The sequence below is a fragment of the Anabrus simplex genome, chromosome 3, assembly GCF_040414725.1.
Source record: "Anabrus simplex isolate iqAnaSimp1 chromosome 3, ASM4041472v1, whole genome shotgun sequence".
Lineage (NCBI taxonomy): Eukaryota > Metazoa > Arthropoda > Insecta > Orthoptera > Tettigoniidae > Anabrus > Anabrus simplex.
The window spans coordinates 49,285,533-49,308,311 of NC_090267.1; the positions used below are offsets into that span (position 1 = coordinate 49,285,533).

The 22,779-nt window shown below is 42.5% G+C and overlaps 1 protein-coding gene across 1 annotated transcript in view; it reads right to left on the reverse strand.

The window, feature by feature from the left end:
- Gyc88E (Guanylyl cyclase at 88E) overlaps positions 1 to 22,779 on the reverse strand; it is an 814,243-nt gene that overhangs the window by 129,220 nt on the left and 662,244 nt on the right. Inside the window, exons 4-5 of the mRNA XM_067144088.2 lie at positions 19,184 to 19,310; positions 2,720 to 2,874 (exon numbers count right to left, since the gene is read on the reverse strand). Of these exons, the coding sequence (XP_067000189.2) occupies positions 2,720 to 2,874; positions 19,184 to 19,310 (282 nt within the window). The remainder of the gene's footprint in view (positions 1 to 2,719; positions 2,875 to 19,183; positions 19,311 to 22,779) is intronic.

The window sequence follows — 22,779 nt, forward strand, 5'->3', positions numbered from 1 at the left end:
TGGAAGTGAAAATGGGAAACCACGGAAAACCATTCTCAGGACAGCCGACGGTGGCGTTCAGACCCACTCGTCTTCCGAATGCAGAGCTTGGCTCCATAGCCGCAGCGCGTTAATACGCGCGTGGCCTCTCCGCTCGATACTAATAGCTGCTTGTATACTTGACAATATCATATGGCATTTTTTAGAATCATTTGGAGTTCCAGGAAAAAGTCTTTCACAGTATTTATTGTCAAAGTAGTAGTGGTTCTCGCGCGTTAGTAGCATGTGGAGAACACAAACATTTCTTTCTAGCGCGACTGCAGGAGTGCAGTGTCAACTTCTGACTCTCCGGGTAAGAGAAGTCTAGTTTTTATTCGTGCCCGGTCTCGAACCGCTTTCGATATTCCCTATCGAGTGATGGGGAGGGGTGAGTTGCTATGTGCTGCTCTCTATGAATATTGGATAATGGGCAATTAATTATGGGAAACAAAAGTATATTAAACAAGCCTCCGTAACTCAGGCGGCAGACGGCTGGGTTCCGTGGTTCAAATCCTGGTCACTCTATGTGAGATTTGTGCTGGACAAAGCGGAGGTGGGACAGGTTTTTCTCTGGGTACTCCCATTTCCCCGTCATCTTTCATTCCAGCAACACTCTCCAATAACATTTCATTTCATCTGCCAGTCATTAATCATTGGCCCACAGGAGTGCGAATGGCTTCGGCAGCCGGTACAGTTCCTATCCTCGCCCCTAGATGGGGGCTTCATTCATTCCATTCTTGACCTGGTCGAGTGACTGGAAAAAGGCTGGGGATTTTCATTTTAAAAAGTATATTAAAAGGGAATGATAGCGATTAAAATATTAAAATATTGCAAAATCTCATCTACTACACAGATATCTCTCAAAAACTGCTGTATCATCAGCATTTTTAAAACAAGTTTATACGAGAAGTGAAGGAGCCATGGTTTATTATTCGAGTATGCCCTCTGGTGTATTATAACTCTCATTTAAACCTCTTTATGTGTAACAGTGCTATTTTCTAAACACGGATCTCGAGAGAGTAGGTTCCATAGCAAGCTGGTTTTGTAGACGTGATTGCGATACATCCACATCTTCTTTGTCTCGGATAGCAGCGCCCGCTGTACTGCACTTGACCCGGACACTTCACACGATCTTCAACGTCGTCAGCTGTTCCTCCGACTCTGTTCACATCTCCTTTGATAACATTCATCCACCGCTTCTTTGGCCACCTTCTTGGTGGGTGCACTGGAGGAGAGTTGTTGAGCGCAGTTTTAGCAACAGACTTGTTGGCGTTCCGGATGACATGATGGACCATCACAGGCTGTTTTCCCGCATTTTATCCAGTATGGAGGGCTACTCCAAATTGTTTTCTAATCTCTTTGTTTCTTATGTAGTCAAATCTGGGATGACCTAGTGACCAACGTAGCATCCTCATTTCTGCGACATGGACCTCCTCTTCTGGTGTCGGAACGGTTCACATGTGATATCGTTTCGGAAGACAGACAGACAGACAGACAGACAGACAGACAGACAGACAGACAGACAGACAGACAGACAGACAGACAGACAGACAGACAGACAGACAGACAGACAGACAGGCAGGCAGACAGACAGACAGACAGACAGACAGACAGACAGACGGGTAGCCATAATTTTATTTTTCATGTTTATTGTTTAACGTTTAATATTTAATGTTGATAAAACAATTCTTAGCAGACGAAAAATGTAAAATTATTTCTGATTATATTAGACATGTTTGTAAAATTAATAACTGGTTCGATAGAAGGCAGTTCGGGTTTAGGAAAGGTTATTCCACTGAAACTCGACTTGCAGGATTTCAACAAGATATACCAGATGTCTTGGATTCGGGAGGTCAAATAAACTGTATCTTTTAGGCTAAAACTGTCGATATTTTATATAACCGAGCGAGTTGGCCATGCGGCTACTGTCGCGTAGCTGTGAGTTTTAATTCGGGAGATGGTGGGCTCGAATCCCACCGTCGGCAGACCTGAAGATGGCCTTCCGTGGTTTCTCATTTTCACACCAGGCAAATGCTGGGGCTCTGCCTCCTTTCTTCCCAATCCTCTCCCATACTTGCGTCGCCGAGAACCTTCAGTGTGTTTAGTGTGATGTTAAACCACAAGGCCCGCGCTAACCACGGCAGTGCCCAGAAGGACTGATTCCCTGAATACTGGACTGGCGAGAATATGGCTTATGACTTGTGCATGATACATATTCTCACTTAACACAATCATCTGGACCTTTCCAGAACCATATCCTTGCATGTGCTATAAAAAGTTGTCAAGTTTTACATGTAAGCTCTTTCTTCTTCCGCCTATGTGGTTTTCCATGACCCTTCATACCACGCCTAACACCACCTTTCCAACGCACACCTAGTCTAGTAAGGCGTCTGATGTGCATACAGGCAGATACTCGTCTAGTATCATTTTCCTCACTTCCCACTCCTCCCTGCTATCTCCGTTCTCTTTTTCGGAGGCAATGTAGTGTCGATTGCCACGTCTATAGAGCGAATTAGGAACGCAATCCAAGGCCTTGCTGTACCAGTATTTTAACAAATCGACATCGTAACTCGAGAAGAATTTATTTACTGAAATTATTACGGTACTTTTAATCTTTACAGGGATCTGGTTAGAAATAACTTACTTTTAAAAATCAATAATATTAACAATCCTTGTTGGAGATCATCCTTAATGTACTCACCTCCCTGATCTGTCCCATTGTGTAGTAGACAAACCCCCGCCGTTTGCTCCTGTAGTGCAGCGTTAGGCCTTCCCGAGTCTCGTTCTCACAGATGAAGGACGGTGCGCGCATACGTGGGTACGAGAATTTGAGGTATTCGTGGAGGTTATCCAGACCTGTAACAATGAAATAAAATTAATAAACACGATTCGTAGATTTACCTTTGATTCGTCCTAGTGAGAAATTACTTTGAGACAAAGAAACTTAAAGATGGGAACAGAAGAGAATAATAATAATAATAATAATAATAATAATAATAATAATAATAATAATAATAATAATAATAATAATAATAATAATAATAATGATGATGATGATTAATTATTGAAAAATAAGAATACGCCTCAGCTCAGCAGATCCAGTAGCGGTAGTTTTACATTATTATTATTATTATTATTATTATTACGCTCTCCCCTGTAGAATAACGGTCAGTACTATTACCTGCCCTCCTTCGAGGCCCGGGTTGGATTCCCAGTACTGCCAGAGCTGCACCACCTCGGGACGAGTACATGAATTTACATTATTACTGCAAGACCTAGTGTTTACAGTGAGTGCACTATGTCTTCTGGTATAGGCTAGAACAATTTTGTTACTTTCATTGCTCTGTCTCAGTCATATTCTTGGTTTTGACAATATGAAAGTGACTGAGGTATGAGCCATTCCTTATGAAGCCAGTCCCTGCTATGAATGGTGTGAAAATGTCGCTCATACGGTTGGTTGTTGCATGCATTTCAGTGGGTTTGGCAGGCTTATATTTAATGACAACTTATGGCTCAACGAGGAAAGCAACGGGAAACCACCTCACACTTCACTTTTCTAGTACGCCTCTTCAGTGATGCCTAGGCCAGCTATGACAAGGATCCAACCATCCTTCGGGCTGAGAACTGACCATACATTATTATTAGGCAACAGGCATATCCGAAATACCAAACCAACAACAAATATATTATGTAGCTGTGGCATTTTCAGGCTGAAAGTAGTGTGGCAGCACAGAACACCGATATAGGCCCTATAACATACGTCACTCCAAGGAATAAAGAATACTTCTTCTTCAATGATGAATGGGCTCGTTGAACAAAGAATACCATTTATGGCAAACGTAACTCCAAGGAATAAAGAATACCATTTATGGCATACGTCTCTCCAAGGAATAAAGAATACCATTTATGGCATAGGCCTACGTCTCTCCAAGGAATAAAGAATACCATTTACGGCATACCGTACGTCACTTCAATAATAAAAATTCCGTTAGTGTTGTCTTTTGTAAATATGACTTCCTAGTTATTTTTCTAAATAAGAAATATCATTGTTGACGCACCTGGTTACATCTATGTATAAATATTGTTTGTTATTGGTCTTTGTAACAGTAGCACCACCTGCAACTTACGGTATACAGCTAATCCGAGGTAAACCTGAGGAGAATGGAGGAAATGAAGGCACAATATCTGACGAGAATCCTCTAGGCTTCTAAATTCACTGGTGGTGGTAGTGATTATTGTTTACGGAGCGATTTAGCCGTGTGGTTTTAGAGCAGTACCGTTTACAACTCAACGGGTGAAGTAGAGAGATAACTTCATAGCGGTCGTCTGGTTGCCAGAACGCGCTTTAACACGTGCGTGCAGTGCGACACAAAAGATTTCTGTCATTTGTTTTAAAATGGAGATAACAATAATTATGTTTCACAGTAAGTATTAAAATATTGAGAGGTTTGAATCCTTTTTTTAAAACATCTTCTAGCGGCTCGATAACAAGAAAATATTATTTTCTTATGTTTATTAAAATTCATTGTTATGGTGCAAAATGTATTAAGAACATAACAAAAAACAATCTGTATATCTCACCAAAATTAAAAGTTTTCATTTACGTTTTCAGTAAATTTGTTAATTATATTCATCATCATCATCATCATCATCATCATCTGTTTACCCTCCAGGTTCGGCTTTTCCCTCGGACTCAGCGAGGGATCCCACCTCTACCGCCTCAAGGGCAATGTCCTGGAGCTTCAGACTCTTGGTCGGGGGATACAACTGGGGAGAACAGGGGCCTTGTGGAAGGATGGGAAGATTCGAAGGGATAGACAAGGAAGAGGGAAGGATGCGGCCGTGGCCTTAAGTTAGGTACCATACCGGCATTCGCCTGGAGGAGAAGTGGGAAACCACGGAAAACCACTTCGAGGATGGCTGAGGTGGGAATCGAACCCACCTCTACTCAGTTGACCTCCCGAGGCTGAGTGGACCCCGTTCCAGCCCTCGTACCACTTTTCAAATTTTCGTGGCAGAGCCGGAGATCGAACCCGGACCTCCGGGGGTGGCAGCTAATCACGCTAACCACTACACCACAGAGGCGGACAATTATATTCATAGAGAAATATTTAAAGATGGCACAGATTTTATAGTTTAAATTCACTTCTTTATTTTGCAAATTCTTGTTTTTATAATATTTATAATTTATTGTAGGCTATTTCAAAACCCGTATTTGCTGTTTAAATTTGTCAAGTTTACTTTTATTTCGGAGGGGGTTTGAACTCCCCTAACCTCCCTCTGGGCACGGCCTTGAACTGTACCTTATTAAGGCCACCGTAGCTTCCTTCCCACTCCTAACCCTTTCCTATCTCATCGTCGCCATAAGATCTATCTGTGGCGGTGCGATGTAAAGCAAATTGTAAAAAATAAAACCAAAAAACAAAACTACAGAAAACAACTAAATCCGTATATAAGTGACTAGCAGTTACCCGCGGCTTCGCTCGCGTGGATTTCGTAACTTGATAAAAGTAATTGTTCCTCGCTAGTGTACCAAGACATTATCTGAAAATCCCTAACGTAGGCTATAAGAACTCGCCGAAAAAATGAGTGGTGACCAGGCGAGTTGGTCCTGCGGTTAAGGGCGCGCAGTCGTGAACCTGCATCCGGGGATAGTGGGTTCGAGCCCCACTGTCGGCACCTCTAAATATTGTTTTCCATGCTTTCCTATTTTTACACCAGGCAAATGCTGGGGCTATCCCTTAATTAACACCACGGCCGCTTCCTTCCCACTCCTAGGCCTTTCCTATCCCATCGTCGCCATAAGACCTATCTGTATAGGTGCAACGTAAATCAAATCGTAAAAAAAGAAAAAAGCTTCAGTTACCCCCAGACACTCTTTGTAAAGCATGTTTGTGGTATTGACTTCTGGGGCTAAGATGACCATGCGATATACAACTGTACATGTGAGAAAAATTCTTCTCTCAAATCGAAAGATATAATTCTTTATTTTTAAAGGAGTTTCCAAATACCTATTTCCACGTCTGTAACATCTTCAGTTTTTGAGATATAAGTATCCCCATAAAAATAATTCAACAGCTTTATCAGTCTTTCCCCCATCCCCAGCTCCACCGAAGTGGATTAAAAAAAAATTTCTTGTTTTTAAAGGAGATTCAAATAACAATTCTCACGTCTGTAACATCTTCAGTTTTTGAGATATAGGTATCCTCGCACGAAATAATTCAACTTTTTTTTTCACTACTTTTCACCCCCGTTGTTTTTGACATATAAAGTAGATATAGGCCTACCGGTAATCATTTTAAACATTCACCCTTTATTCTTTTGACCCCTTAAGTGTGTTTTCCGAAAACAAAAAATGCGTGTTTCTTTTAAAGGAGATCACAAATAGCAGTTTGCACGTCTGTAACATAATCAGTTTCTGATATATAAGTATCCCCATAAAAAGATTTCAACTTCTTTTTCAGCCCCCGCCCCTTCCGCAAAATAGCGTGTTCCTTTCTTTTTAAAGGATATTCCAAATACCAATTTTCACGTCCTTAACATCTTTAGTTTTTGAGATATAAGATGTAATTTTCAGATATTGTGATATACGGTAAGTATCCCCATAATAAGAATTCAACTTTTTCACTTCCTTTCACCCCCGCAGGCGAATTTTCCAAAAACAAAGAATATGAGTTCCTTTATTTAGAAAGGAGCTTCAAAATACCAGTTATCACGGCTATAACATCTTCAGCTTTTGAGGTATAAGTATCCACATAAAAAGAATTCAACCCCTTTTTCAGTTCTTGTTACCCACCCCCAATCCCCCACTGAAGTGTTTTTTTTCGAAAACAAACAAATACGTGTTACTTTTATTGTTAAAAGAGTTTTAAAATACCAATTTTGATATCTTTAACGTATTTAGTTTTTGGTATAAGATATATTGTATAAATGCTCATTTTAAATTTTACGCCCTTTGACACTTACCCTCAAGTGGATTTTCTTAGTTTTTTGACCGATGCGACTACTCACAAATGTTCTCACGACGCTGGGATAACGTCATTCTAGATCTCCTGGTCTCCTGGCTTTTCTAAATTATGTGACAATAGTGAGAATCGAATCCAGGCCGAGGAGCTAGCATGCTACCCTGAGACCACCGCGTAGTCTTTGATACAAAAGTCGTGTGCAAGAACATGTCTTCGACTTCAAGTTCAGATCAATAGCAATGTGCACACTGGATAAAAAATATAAAATTGTTTGTTCATTTAAAATAATCTTAGTCTATTTAGTATATTTGTGAAACATTACGACATAAAATAACATAGGGTTAGCATATTTTTGTATTAAATTGGATCTAAACCTTTCATAGCAGCTGCAGGAAATAAGGCCCACATGTTTCCTCCATCGTGACCTTGAGGGTTTTCGATTGCATCATCTTGTATTCTTAACCAAATTCGATAAAATATACACCGTTTCATTACTTATTTAATACACTATTAAATACCTATATTATTTTAATGCTATACCAGCACTAACATTCCCTTTCCAAAGGAAAGTTATTAAAATAAGATCAACTCCACTTCTCGAGTCTTGACTCTGGCCTAGCAACCAAATACTGAGGAGGGCCGAGTTCTCACCTTCTCCAGCACGTACCACGTATAGACAGTAAGTTCACTACCGACCAAAGAAGCGGCAAATGTGAAAATCAAACAGTGGGCCTTATTACCGCAACCTACCTTATATAGATATATGATTGCTACTTTTTATTAACAAGACACAAAAGAGTTGATTTACGGTGATTATCAAATAACTGAATTGATCATTCTGATTGGTCTCACAACTGTTCACCGTGCAAGGAATGCAAGAGTACTTCTGTTTTTATCTCTCAAGTTTCTTTCTTATACTATATTTATTGTTGGAGGATTAGCTGTGATATTCGTTTTTAATGAAAGAAGTCCCAAAAATTATTCACTTCTTTCACTATATTTAATCTTCTGTGTGACGAAGTAGCAAGCTAATAATTTTTTCCACATTTTGAAACCAAACTTAAATTTTTGTCGAGAGAAATGTGCTTTAGTATTGTTTCCAAACTTTAATCTGCTTGGGCAGAGAGGCTAGCGTAGCTTAACTGTGACCTGGAATATCTCCGCATCTCTCCACGTCACAACCGAGGCGTGCTAAGGAAGTATTGTAGTTCTGCGGGCTGCCGGTGGATGGCGAAAGTATATTTCTGTATTTCCAAGGTAGACAGACCTTGGTATTTCGAATAATGAGACTGGCAGCTACCAGCAGCTACAAGACATACCGTATCAAGTTCTCGCATCCCTCAGCAGGACGAATCACCAGCGTTGAATTTTGCGGCAATAAGCACGGAAGTCCCTTTTTTTTTTTTTTAACAATATGCTTTACGTTGGAGCGACACAGATAGGTCTTATGGCGACGATAGGATAGGAAGGGGCAAGGAGTGGGAAGGAAGCGACCGTGGCCCCAGTATTTTCCTGATGTGAAAATGGGAAATCGCTGAAAACCATCTTCAGGGCTGCCGACAGTGGGCATCAATCAATCACGCCTACAACCACTCGCTCGTGGAGTCCTTTAAATGTAATTTATTCCTTGATAGCCTTTTTTCTCAGAGAACAGACTCCTTTTGTTGTCGCTATTATTATTATTATTATGAAAAAATGAAATGGCGTATGGCTTTTAGTACCGGGAGTGTCCGAGGACATGTTCGGCTCGCCAGGTGTAGGTCTTTTGATTTGACTCCTGTAGGCGACCTGCGCATCTTGATGAGGATGAAATGATGATGAAGACGACACATACACCCAGTTCCCGTGCCAGCGAAATTAACCAATGATGGTTAAAATTCCCGACCCTCCCGGGAATCGAACCCGGGACCCCTGTGACCAAAGGCCAGCACGCTAACCATTTAGCCATGGATCCGGACATTATCGTTATTACTACCAAATTGATCACAATTGGGAAATATCCCGGTTGCAATGATCACTTACGGTAGTGTGATAAAGTAAAACATAATTACACAACAAAAAGACTTTCCTGCGCCATTGTAGAGCGCAAATAAGTTTTTATAAGCTTAAGCTTACTAAAATTTCGTTCGGCACTAGCAACTGTCACGGGTATTGTTAAGGCTCGCTCCCACCTAGTGGAATCGAATCGAACCGAACAGCCGAAATTTCCACTCGACCGCTCACATCTAGCGGAACAGAATCGAACGGGATTCTACGGGAATCTTCAGGTTTGCAGTGGACGGTCTGATAGAAGGTGTGAGGAGGTAGAAAATTACGAGAGATCGGAAAAGTTTCTGGGTACATGAAATTAACAAGACAACCAAAAGGAGAGTATTCAAACTTATTTGAATGTTGAATGCGCGATGAAGCTAAGTTTCGACGGTAGCCCTACTTCAGAGTTACTGTACTGCAATTTCAACAACTATTTCAGATAGTAGAATTTAACAGAAAAGTTCAATTTTACAGGGGGAAATGCTACATCAGATGCAATGGGAGGCCGTGATCATTTTTAAAACTACTTTAATGCATTAGATTGCGTCCCGTGGGAGGATGAAATCATTAATCGAGGTACCCTCAACATTCCTTTTTATTATTTTTTTACTATTTGCTTTACGTCGCACCGACACAGATAGGTCTTATGGCGACGATGGGATAGGAAAGGCCTAGGACCGTGGCCTTAATTAAGGTACAGACCCAGCATTTTTCTGGTGTGAAAATGGGGAAACCACGGAAAACCATCTTCAGGGCTGCCGACAGTGGGTTTCGAACTCACTATCTCCCGAATGAAAATTCACACCTACGCAACCCTAACCGCACAGCACAAATATGACAGTTTGAAACCTAGGGAATGCCACTTACGAAATCGTTCACTGAAAATATAATAAACACTGAAAGATGCATCCTATGTGAGATGTGATGTCAATTATCGTACTGATATACTGTATGTGGACTCCAACATAACATGATTTGGTGATGAAGTCAACAAAAAATATGAATTAAATTTTATATAGACTACAGAAACCTGCCACAAAATTGAATATTATAATAAGTTTGGTTTTCCATAGCCTTGCTTATATCCTCCCAGGCATTATTTTTTACGTTGTTGCAGTAATGCTCGTGGGTCTTGTAGTAGAGGAAATTCTATTTTTGAACAAAACTAATAAGTTTTTCCGTGTCTAGTATCAATAAGTTAAATAAACGATCACAAAACAAAATTTTCCCGACCGTATCCAAGAAACAGCTGACTCTCCAGCTGAAGCTGATACACATTTGCCACCAAATGATCGTCCTAAAGATCTCGACTCGACCCGACCGTCTACGAAGTTGCACGAATCTTGATAATTCTGTTCGATTCCGCTCCGCTAGTCGAAAAATATTCTTGGCAGAGAATCCTGTTCCGTTCGGTTCGATTCGATTCGACTCGTGGCGATCGCTATCTCTATCTCCCATTTAAACACATGTTAAAAACAAATTCTGTTCGGTTCGATTCGATTCCATTCCACTAGGTGGGAGCGGGCCTTTAGTAACACTCTTAATGCGACCCACAAGTTTGTAAACAAATATTTACTGTTTGTGTTTTTGATTATAACGCAATACTTCTTTTGGTGTGACTGTGTTTTTTCCATGATCCAAAATCCAACTTACATGTAAAAGTTCAAGATACAGTTCAACAACAACAAAAACAAATTCCATGGAAAGAAAATCTTACAAGAAATAATAGTAGTTTAACATTCTAAATCCAGCATTATCATATACAGTACTACTAGCTGATTAGTCCGCTACTCGAGTATGCCTGTCCTATGTGGGGCATTGCCAACGATAGTCACCTACAGGGACGTCGCGTGGTATGTAGGTGCCCAAGGCAAGGCTTAAATCGGCGCCCCCCACCCCCGGAAAAACCGTAATTTTGTCGTTCCGGTTTTGTTTCGGGGGGATGATACCCTAGCTCGTTAGAGCCACTCCATTATCCACCACATATGGACCCGCTGTGTTGCGGACTGGAAAAACAGGCAGATATTATAAATAACAGCATCGCGGACCACCCACCCTCCACTACATATTTGATATACATATACTAAGATTTGATTTATTTATATACAAAATACAGTCTTTGATTTTTCATTATTTGCTCTTGTCTTTGGTGCTCTTTTTTGTCGTCTATGTACAAACTTCAAACATTGAAAGACATTCGCATGGCTTTTGCATGAGCAAATGTTGTCAGAATTTCTCTAAAGTCTAAGTTTTTTGCAGTGTCGTTTTCTGTTGCTAGAATGGCGAGAGAGTTCAGACTTCCCTGCGCCATTGTAGAGCGCAAATAAGTTTTTATAAGCTTAAGCTTACTAAAGCTTCGTTCGGCACTAGCAACTGTCACGGGTATTGTTAGTAAACACTCTTAATGCGACCCACAAGTTTGTAAACAAATCTTTACTGTTTGTGTTTTTGATTATAACGCAATACTTCTTTTGGTGTGACTGTGTTTTTTCCATGATCCAAAATCCAACTTACATGTAAAAGTTCAAGATACAGTTCAATGATGTTGATATCAGACACTTTTTTTGTTTTGTCAGTTAAATGTCTTTCAAGGTCGAAACAACTTAGTTTTAGATCTTATTTTCCTGGAAGTTGAGCAACATTACCCAAAATGCCCACACTTGTTTGTGTTCTTTCAGCGCAGTCTTAAGTGAGTTCAAAATTTTATCCAATAATGGATAAAAAACTTCGAGGTTTCTTCAGGTGACGATTGCACTTTCTCAGAAGACTCATACAAAAACGCGTTTTCGTTTACGAATTCTTTTCTCGGAAAAACAGGTTCGATACCAAGTTCAGCAGCTATTCCTTTAGCGGAGATTACTGCGTCCACATATCCATTCTCTCTAAATCTGTTTAAAAACTCCAAACTTATTGAACTTTTCAGAACAGTCACTGATGTCTACCTCTTTCCCTTGAATGCTTTTACTGATCAAATTAACTTCAAAAAGAATGTCATTACACACGATCAAAGTTCGATGAAGGAAAAGTTTTCCATGAAATGGCGTATGACTTTTAGTGCCGGGAGTGTCCGAGGACAAGTTCGGCTCGCCAGATGCAGGTATTTTGATTTGACTCCCGTAGGCGACCTGCCCGTCGTGATGAGGATGAAATGATGATGAAGACGACACATACACCCAGCCCCGTGTCAGCGAAGTTAACGAATTATGGTTAAAATTCTCGACCCCACCGGGAATCGAACCCGGGACCATTTAGCCATGGAGCCGGACTCCCTATCAGACTGATTCTGATGGTTCCGTCAGCTTCTGCTTCGAACGGTAGCGCTATATCGCGTACGGTGAGCCATCTGGTGATGAATGAATGTACCACTTCCACTTCTATTCTTCTTAATCTGTTTACCCTCCAGGCTTGATTTTTCCCTCGGACTCAGCGAGGTTATCCCACCTCTACCGCCTCAAGTGCAGTGTCCTGGAGTGTGAGACATTGAGTCGGGGAATACAACTGGGAAGAATGACCAGTACCTCGCCCAGGTGGCCTCACCTGGTATAGTGAACATGGGCCTTGTGGGGGGGATGGGAAGATTGGAAGGGATTGACAGGGCAGAGGGAAGGAAGCGGCCGTGGCCTTAAGTTAGTTACCATCCCGGCATTTTCCTGGAGAAGTGGGAAACCACGGAAAACCACTTCCAGGATGGCTGAGGTGGGAATCGAACCCACCTCTACTCAGTTGATCTCCCGAGGCTGGCTGGACCCTGTTTCAGCCCTCGTACCACTTTTCAAATTTCGTGGCAGAGCCCGGAATCGAACCCAGGCCTCCGGAGGTGGTTTTCCGTGGTTTCCCACTTCTCTTCCAGGCAAATGCCGGGATGGTACCTACTTAAGGCCACGGCCGCTTCCTTCCCTCTTCCTTGTCTACCCCTTCCAATCTTGCCATTCCCCCGCAAGGCCCCTGTTCAGCATAGCAGGTGAGGCCACCTGGGCGAGGTACTGGTCATATTCCCCAGTTGTATCCCCGACCCAGAGTCTGAAGTTCCAGGACACAGCCCTTGAAGCGATAGAGGTGGGATCCCTCGCTGAGTCCGAGGGAAAAACCGACCCTGGAGGGTAAACAGATAAAGGAGAAGAAGAAGTGACCAGGATTTGAACCGGCTGGCGCGCTGCCTCCTAAGTCACGCACGCTCTAAAAGCGACATACAGTATTCGTCATTATTCTGCTTCATAGTAGTTCATAGAGAGTTGAATATGTTAAGCCTCTAAAAATATAAATACCTTTTATTTAGTACTTCATGGCTTATGGCATCTATTTTCCTGGTACACTGTGATTACAAAGCATGTTGTTTGGCACATTTTATACACTCGCCGTATTGAACACATTTAATTATGTACGTCCTTATATGAAACAATATATGCATGTACGAAGTACCGTAGTTATGAACGTGTAATGTACACCCGTCCAGGCTTGCACTATTAACGTCCTGGGCTAGCGCTCGTAGCAGCTGTTTCTCGTGCACGCAGAACTGTCAGTCAGCTCGTGACCTTGACATGCTTCCGTTGACTTAATAACATTAGCGAATCGCGCAGCAGAAATCTGTAGATATTCTCTGCTCATATTGGTTCGGAAGGTGCAACGCTATGTGCTCTTCAGTTGTTCATCGGAAGGATAGCTAACCTGAATGCTGTCAAGTGCATTGTTTCAGCGCCAGGGTATAGCGGCTCAAGAAGCTCAGCTTACAGGGTCTCTCTTATACACCTAGACCGAACGCACGGTGTTTGTACTCTGGGCTACGGCACCAGAATTATGGGAGGCGCGCATATAGTTCTTGACCTTACAAGCAGCCTGCACGTGTTCGACCTGGCAAGCATGAGTTGCCAGTCTGAATCTCAGCTATTAACATGGTGAGAAAGTTATCATTGCAACACCGTACTGTATTTTCGGATGTAAAAGTTGTGATTTCATCTTAATGGTCGTATGAACAGTCGTAACTCTCGCTATCGGTATGCAGAAAATCCTGATGTTGTTTATGAAGTCCCTCATGATGATAGGAAGTTTGGTGTTTGGTGTGCTGTGAGTACAAGACGAATAATTGGGCCTATTGTTTTCGAGACGACAGTAAATACACAGAGGTACCAAGATGGCATTTTGACGCTCTTCTTCCATCGGTTAACGGAAGAAGAAGAAAAATCGCGTTGGTGTTTTCAACAAGATTCAGCCCCTCCATATACAGCAGGAGATTCCCTTCTTACAATCTCGGAAGTGTTTGCAGATAGAGTGATCAGTGCTGTTCTATTTCCCCCCTTGCTCTCCAGATCTAACAGTGTGGAGTAAACTGAAAGAAAAAATATATCTAACAAATCCTCACCCACTGGAGGAACTGAAAGAAAATATTACGAATGAAATCAGAAACATTAGAGTGGCAGAACTCGCTTCCGTCAGCCAGATACAATGCCTGTATAATTCAGGAAGAACGACATTTGCAGCATCTTTGATAGGGTAATATTTCATACAAGACTGTATACACGCTTAAAGCGGGGCGGCCGCGCGCGACATAAGTTCGGCTGAGGCAGCTGCCGTAGCGCACAGTACAAACACTGTGCGTTCGGTCTGAGTTTATATGAGAGACCCTGCAGTTCTCATACTCACCGTCACAGATATTCACTCTCTACCGAGTATTATAATGACTTGTGTGTGCATGAAGGTCGCTCCACGGCTAAATGGTGAGAATGCCGGCCTGTGGTCTAGGGTCACGGATTCGATCCCCGGCCGCGTCGGGGATTTTTGACTTTTATTAATTCCTCTAGCTTGTGGGCCGAGTGTGTGTGATGTCTTCAACATCAGGATTCATCTTAGGCAGGTCTCCATCCCCACAGACGCGCAGGTCGCCTATAGGGCCTCAACTCGAAAGACCCGCACCAGACCTCTCCGGAGGGTGTGCGCCATTCTTCTGCAGCTCATTACCACATCTGTGGGGTCACGGATGTGAATTGTGTAGCTCGTGTGGATTTGGCCCTGTTTTATGGCCAGATGCCCTTCGCGACGCCAACCCTATGGAGGGATGTAATCACTATTGCATGTTTCTGTTGGGTTGCTAGTGTGGTGTGTTGTCTGAATATGAAGAAGAGAGTGTTGAGACAAACACAAATACCCAGTCCCCGAGCCAAAGTAATTACTCTGACGTGGTTAAAATTCATGAGCCAGTCGGGAATCGAGCCCGGGACTATTCAGCCAGAGAGTCTACTACTACTATTACTAAAATGTTTTCGTTCCTCCCCTGAAGGGGCAGGCGGGCCTCGTAGACGGTAACGCCCTCTCTCAGGCCGGGCGATTTGTTACGGTGAAGACATGAGGAGAAGGTGAGGGGTTTGGTGGTCGTGGCATATACTATGAACTGTCCCGGCATTCGCCTTAGTGCAGGATAATTGAAAACTACGGAAAACCATTGTCAGGACAACCGACGGTAAAGCCGTGTCTCAAACTTTTGAGCTAAACTCTGCTCGGTTGGCCGGTCGGAGTGTAGAGCTGTCGGACCACGGACCAGCCGTGGCCACTTGTGGGCTGACACCCAATCTGCATGCGCCAATATCGGACAAACGCCATTATTATTATTATTATTATTATTATTATTATTATTATTATTATTATTATTATGTTCTTAGACGGCTGAAGAAACCAATTCTATAACCACCTATGTTTAGGGTACCTTTTCTAGTTCCTACTCATTCAGGGCGAGCAGAATATGCAGCCTGTTTTCAGTTTCAACCGGGTCAGGAATGAATGAATGAATGAATGAAGCCCCATCTAGCGGCGAGGATAGGAACTGTGCCGGCTGCTGAAGCCTGTCACACTCATTTGGGGCAATGATTAATGACTGACAAATGAAATGGTATTGGAGAGTGTTGCTGGAATGAAAGATAACAGAGAAAACCGCCGTACCTGGAGAGAAACCTGTCCCGCCTCCCGTTGAACGGGATTTGAATGACCGAACCCAGTGATGAGAGACCGGCGCGCTGCCGCCTGAGCCACAAAGGTTTCAGAGTGTGCAGCACATGAGGAGAGCGAATACACTCGCTGCCTACGTATTTGCAAGTTGCTTTACGTCGCACCGACACAGATATGTCTCATGGCGACGATGGGACAGGAAAGGGCTAGGAATGGGAAGGAAGTGGCCGTGACCTTAATTAGGGTACAGCCCCAGCATTTGCCTGGTGTGAAAATGGGAAACCACGGAAAACCATCTTCAGGGCTGCCGACAGTGGGGTTCGAACCCACTATCTCCCGAATACTCGATATTGGCCGCACTTAAGCCACTGCAACTATGGAGCTCGGTACGCTGCCTACGTGACGGTTTGTCACTAATAGGCTTCACACTACACAATCCTGGTCCCGTTGCAACTCCTCGATCGCCGCAGGGCTTCCTTGTGCGCCAGGATCTGTTGTTGTCCCTCGGAAGACGCCTGCGAGTGATATCTTTCAACGTGGAAAAGTTGGTGCACTACAACAGTGACGCGTTTTCTGACTTCTTTTACTATATTTTTGTTATACGTCGCAGTTGACCAAATTTAGAATCCTCCCTTAGCCACTCAACCGACCCTGGCATCCTACTCTTAAAACGGATCCTAAGAACCAAGAACCGAACACACGTTTCAAACAGAGCAGCCCTTGGCTCACTTCTTGTTTAAATAGGACATCAAAATTCTTCCGGAATTTTCCACTTTTCTTGTAATAGCTCTCTTCCCATGAAATTGCTTGCTGTACCCTTGTTGTTATTGTTGGGTAGTTACGTTTTAGTCCGCCTCTGTGGTGTAGTGGTTAGTGCGATTAGCTGCTACCCCCGGAAGCCTGGGTTCGATTCCTGGCTCTCCCACGAAATTTGAAAAGTTGTACGAGGGCTGGAACGGGGTCCACTCAGCCTCGGGAGGTCAACTGAGTAGAGGTGGATTCGATTCCCACCTCATCCATCCTGGAAGTGGTTTTCCGTGGTTTCCCACTTCTCCTGCACGCAAATGCCGGGATGGTACCTAACTTAAGGCCACGGCCGCTTTCTTGCTTCTTCCTTGTCTATCCCTTCCAATGTTCCCATCCCCCACCAAGGCCCCTGTTCAGCATAGCAGGTGAGGCTGCCTGGGCGAGGTACTGGTCATCCTGCCAGTTGTATCCCGCGACCCAGAGTCTGAAGCTCCAGGACACTGCCCTTGTGGTTGTAGAGGTGGGGTCCCTCGCCGAGTTCGAGGGTAAAACCGACCCTGGAGGGTAAGCAGAAGAAGAAGAAGAAGAAGAAGAAGAATAAATTACGTTTTAACGTTACTTTATTACCACTTGTAAACTCAAACTAGTGGTAACCTCAACCTAAGGTATTGTAAGTCGTAATGTTAAGCACTGGAAATACTGAAGCTGTGTGTGAATTTGTATATTATGATGCTGAATTTAGAATGTTAACTAGTAGTATTTCTTGTAATGTTTTCTTTCCATGAAATTGCTTGTTGTACTCTTGTTGTTGTATTTGTTGAGTAATTATGTTTTAAGTTTACTTTATTATCACACTGCTTTACGTGATCATTGTCACCAGGATATTTTCCAATTGCGATATACTTGTTAATAATAATAATAATAATAATAATAATAATAATAATAATAATAATAATAATAATAATAATAACAATAATAATAACAGCAGGAGAGGTCATATACCAATGGCAGAGAGGACGGAAGAGCCAACTCACATCCACTTCGCGTCTGACTTGCAGCAAGCGGCGTTTGATCACCAGAGGTGCAGCTGAAATTTCACGTTCTGGAACTCACCACTCTAGTCCTAAGGACTGGACCTTGGTCGAAAATTGTGATAATCAAATACCATGAGGCGTGTTAGACATCAAACCTTTTCCCCGGGTGGTAACCAATCTACTGCTGTCAAGAACGGTGCAACTAGACTGTCGGATTCTGGGGAGTCTGTACTGACACGCAAACAGAGCGAGTTGGAGACCTCTGACATATTTTGCCCAAACAGCAAAACCTTTTTCGGAACACTAAACATAAATGCTCTCATACGAGCAGGAAAATTATATGAACTAGAGCAAACCTTAAACAAACAAGAAATACAGATACTGGCACTACAAGAAACAAGACTGACTGACAAAAAGACAATGGATTTAGGGAACTACAGACTCTTCAAAAGTAAAACAGACAAACGAAAATGTTGCAAAGTTTGGGCCGGGAAGACTTCAGCTGCTCGACTAAGTGGTAAGTTCCGAGCTGTCAGCGGAGAGATGGCCTGTAATGACATTAGTGGACGAATAAGTCTGGGCGGTGTTTGTAAAAGTAGGGAAGATCACAATATGAAGATAAAGTTAGAATTCAAGGGAACAAATTGGGGCAAATGTTCGTTTATAGGAAGAGGAGTTAGGGACTGGAATAATCTACCAAGGGAAATGTACAATCAATTTCCAAATTCTTTGCAATTATTTAAGGAAAGGCTAGGAAAACAACAGATAGGGAATCTGATACCTGGGTGACTGCCCTAAATGTAGACCAGTACTGTCTGATTGATGACTGATTGATATACAGTAGGTACACAGGGCGCCGTGTTTCAAACGAGTGACCACTGCCTTTGACTGGCGTTTCGCCTAGGTCACAGCAAAGCCCCTTACACATGGTAACGCCACCGAACATTTTCTCATAATACATACTACATCTTGCGAATATTTACAGCCAAGGGGCAAACCAGCGAGATTATCAGCCACTCCTATTTTAATAGTACGTGTAAGGGGATGAGGTATAATGGAGGTATCAGCCAAAGAAAGAGAAGGGACACGGAAGGCGGGAAACTGGACGAGTTGGCGGTGCGGTTAAGAGCGCGCATCCGGAAGATAGTGGGTTCGAACCGCACTGTCGGCAGGCCTGAAGAGGATTTTCCGTGGTTTCCCATTTTCACACCTTACTTAAAGCCACGGACGCTTCCTTCCCACTCCCAGGTCTTTCCTATCCCATCGTCGCCGTAAGACCTGTCTGTGTCGGTGCGACGTAAAACAAATTGTAAAAAAATGAAATAAAAATGTGGAAGGGGCAAATGTCATATTTCTTAGGTTATGCAAACTTGAAGTAGAAGTAGAGCTGACCAAGGCCTGTCATATAGGAAACTTAGGACAGTTTATAATTTTAAAAGCTTATCAGAGACGTACCATTTAGGAAGTCCCTCATGTGCCTGCCCAGTACAGATAACACACGGTCGTACCCGTACTGGCTGACGAAGCCCACGAAGTGTACTCCCATTTGGTCGAAGAAGTCGCGCTCACTGACTCCAAGCACCTGAAACAAGAGAAAGAGAACATCAGAATATCTTCACCATTGGAGTGGACATAGATATAGGCGTATGAGGATTTTTTCCCCTTCGATCCTAAGGGCCTTGTGTGCTATTTCTGAAGTAAATTTGGATCTGTTACTGCATTTCAGGCAGAAGTGGTGAAGCTTTTAGAGTGAAACTGAGTTGGTCACGCTTAATGGGTGTGTTAATTGCGGACGTCCTTAGGGCTCTTGTAAAGACTTCGCTTTCACAATTTTTCAACGTGGAAATGAGCACTTCGGGGTTTGAATTTATACCAGAATAGAATTTCCGGGATATATTCTTGATTCTGGTGCTAATATTATGTCTCGATCTAGAAAGAGCGCTGTTATCCAAAACCATCTTTTTATTATTATTTATGCCTTTATTTAAATAGTGTGAATCAGGCTGCGAAGCGTGATATTTTTCCAAACCTTGTCTTATAATATAAACACAGTTTAAGAATATATTACACACAAACACATTAATACTAAACTGTTCACATAGTTATAAAACACATTGAAGGAAAGAAAAAAGAAATGTATATAAACGAATCCAGAATAACAGAGCTAAAAAGGTGAAGTACCTCGGAGAGTGAATATCGGAGGACCTAAGTGAAACGATGGCTCTTGAACAAACGAGAATCAAAGACAAGGCCTACCATGCCTGCAGAAAACTGTATGCCTTAAAGCATTTATCAAAGAATGTAAAACTGAGACACAATAATGCAGTAGTCAGACCATCAGTCCTCTACGCAGCAGAATGCCTATCCCTAACTAAAAAAAACTCCACTGAGAGCCCTGGAAGTGCAAGAACGGAAATTCCTGAGAAGAATAATAGGGCGAAGGATCCTACCAGATGGAGGCGATGGTACAAACCAAACAATGAGCTCTATCAGCATCAAGAAAACCTCATAGATGCCATCAGGAGAAAACGTCTGACTTTCTATGGGCACCTATACAGAATGGATTCTAATAGATTATCCCATAAGATCTTCAAGGTTGCTAACAAAGGCAGAGCTACTGGATTCCCCTGGACCAAACAAGTGGACAAAGATCTTGCAGAGCTTAATATTAATCAAGCCGCCATTACTGACAGAAATGCATACCATTTAATGGTCAAAACTAAACCTTTCCTAACATCCCTTACATCAATTAGCCATAAAGGAGCCGGGAATTGGTCAGAGGAGCGCAGGAAAGAATTCAGCGAGAAAATGAAGGAATACTGGGCCAACAGGAAGGCTCAAGAGGCCACTAAGAACACAATCCAATACGCTAAAAGGGGCAGACGACGACAAAAACACAGCTAGAACACAAGCACCGTGGTCAACAGATGGCCTAAAGGCAAAGAAAAAAAAATCCAGAATAACTAAAACTGTCCTAATGTATCATAAAAACAAATGTAGTAAAATTTAGTGACATACGGAATGAAATCGCAAAATAGGAACACAGAATTCATGTATTTACACTCAACATAATCCGTCCAAGTACCGCGGCCAACATTTATTTTTAATTACCGGTTCAGATAGGGTATCCTCTAGGTCATTGGACAACGAATTCCATAATTGAATTGTACTGACAAAAATAATTATTGCAGGGTGTGGATCTGTGATTTTGTAATTTGAGGTTTAGGTTAGCTGCAATTGTACTGACAAAAAATAATTATTGCAGAGTGTGGATCTGTGATTTTGTAATTTGAGGTTTAGGTTAGCTGCAACTCTGGCCGGGATGGTATGAATGGTTGAGAGCAACTGGAAATAATCTGTTAGATATGAGGGTGTCTGCTTGTACATTATTTTGTGGAGTAGAAGCAACGAATGATAGCTACGACGCTGGTTTAGTTTAAGGCAATTTAGCTCATGGAATGCAGGAGATATACGATGACATTTTGGAATGTTCATTATATAGTGGACGCAAGCATTCTGAGCTCTCTAAAGTCTATTAGAGAGGGCGCCACTTAGTCTGCCGCACACGACGTCACGGTAGTCAAACAGGGGCATTATTAGCTGTTGAACCAACAGCTTTCTTATATGTCGACACTGTGCAAACTAGAGAGTGTTAGGTTCATATAAATGATGTTTAAGTTTTACGTCCCGCTAACTACTTCTGCGGTTTTCGGAGACACAGATGTGCCGCCGGAATTTGTCCTCCAGGATTTCTTTAACGTGCCAGTAAATCTACCGAAACGAGGCAGACGTACTATAGCACCTTCGAATTCCACCAGACTGAGCTAAGTTGGGGTCAGGCCACCGCTCTACCGTCAGAGCTACTCAGCCCAGCCGTACTCCTAATTAAATATAATTAACTAGTTGATGTATCCGTGCTTCGCTACGGAATTGTACATTGTATACAAAATTATAGGTTAGGTAGTGTACACGTTGTGAGTAAGATTGTATTCAATTGCATAGCCCTTAACGTTACCCTAGAAACTCGACGGCGAAGTCACCAAATGTCTATTTTATGTGAAGACTGGATTAGGGAATTTTCATTGCAATGGTAGGCCCTCTTGTCTACCATCAGTCACAATGTAGGTCGTTACAATGACGCCAGTAGGAATATCGCGGTTAAAGGCAATGCCATCATATGAAATACTCAATCAAATGAAAACCCACACATTTTCTCACTTTTAACGATCAGCAGTACGCTGCCGATCTAACAGTCCAAAGTTCCTGAGCTGGAATGACCAGGCCGCAGACAGCCGTGAGCCGTAAACACTCTTTCATTTCCGGGAGGGAGAGGGGGTGAAGAGTGGAGAGTCCCAGGGTAAAAACTATGCCCTTTTACTCATCTGTTTGCTGGGAATATCCGATGACTTCAACAGCCACCACACGCTATGGGGATACGATGAGTGCGATGAAAATGGAGACAGGCTATTTGAATGGATGGATGCAAGAGATCTTAAGCTAGTGTACGATGCCAAGGACAAATTAACTTTCCACTCTGGTCGTTGGAAAAAAGACTATTCGCCAGATCTCTGTTTTGCCTCCCATAACCTTATGACAACTACCTCAATACACAGACAGGTATTGAACAATTTCCTTCGGAGCCAACACAGACGCATAATCTATAGAGTTGGTCTTCAGATCCCAGTTATTAAGTCTGTACCCATACCTAGATGGAACTTCCAAAAAGCTGACTGGAAGTCATATGCGTTGCACGCAGATGCCAACATTAGGTGGATAGCTCTAACGCCAGAAAATTACTGGAGGTGTGTTGGGCTAATAAAATCAGCTGCAAAAAGAACCATTCCTCGTGGCTATCGGAAAGATTACATACCTGGTTGGAACGAGGAAACAAGTCGCTTGTTTGCTGAATACTTAGAAGAAAACAGTAAGGAGAAAGCAACTGAACTCCTGTAATCTCTAGATAATGCTAGAAGAGAGAAGTGGTTAACAGCAGTACAAGATCTCAACTTCACACACTCTAGTAGGAAAGCGTGGTCACTCATCCGTAAATT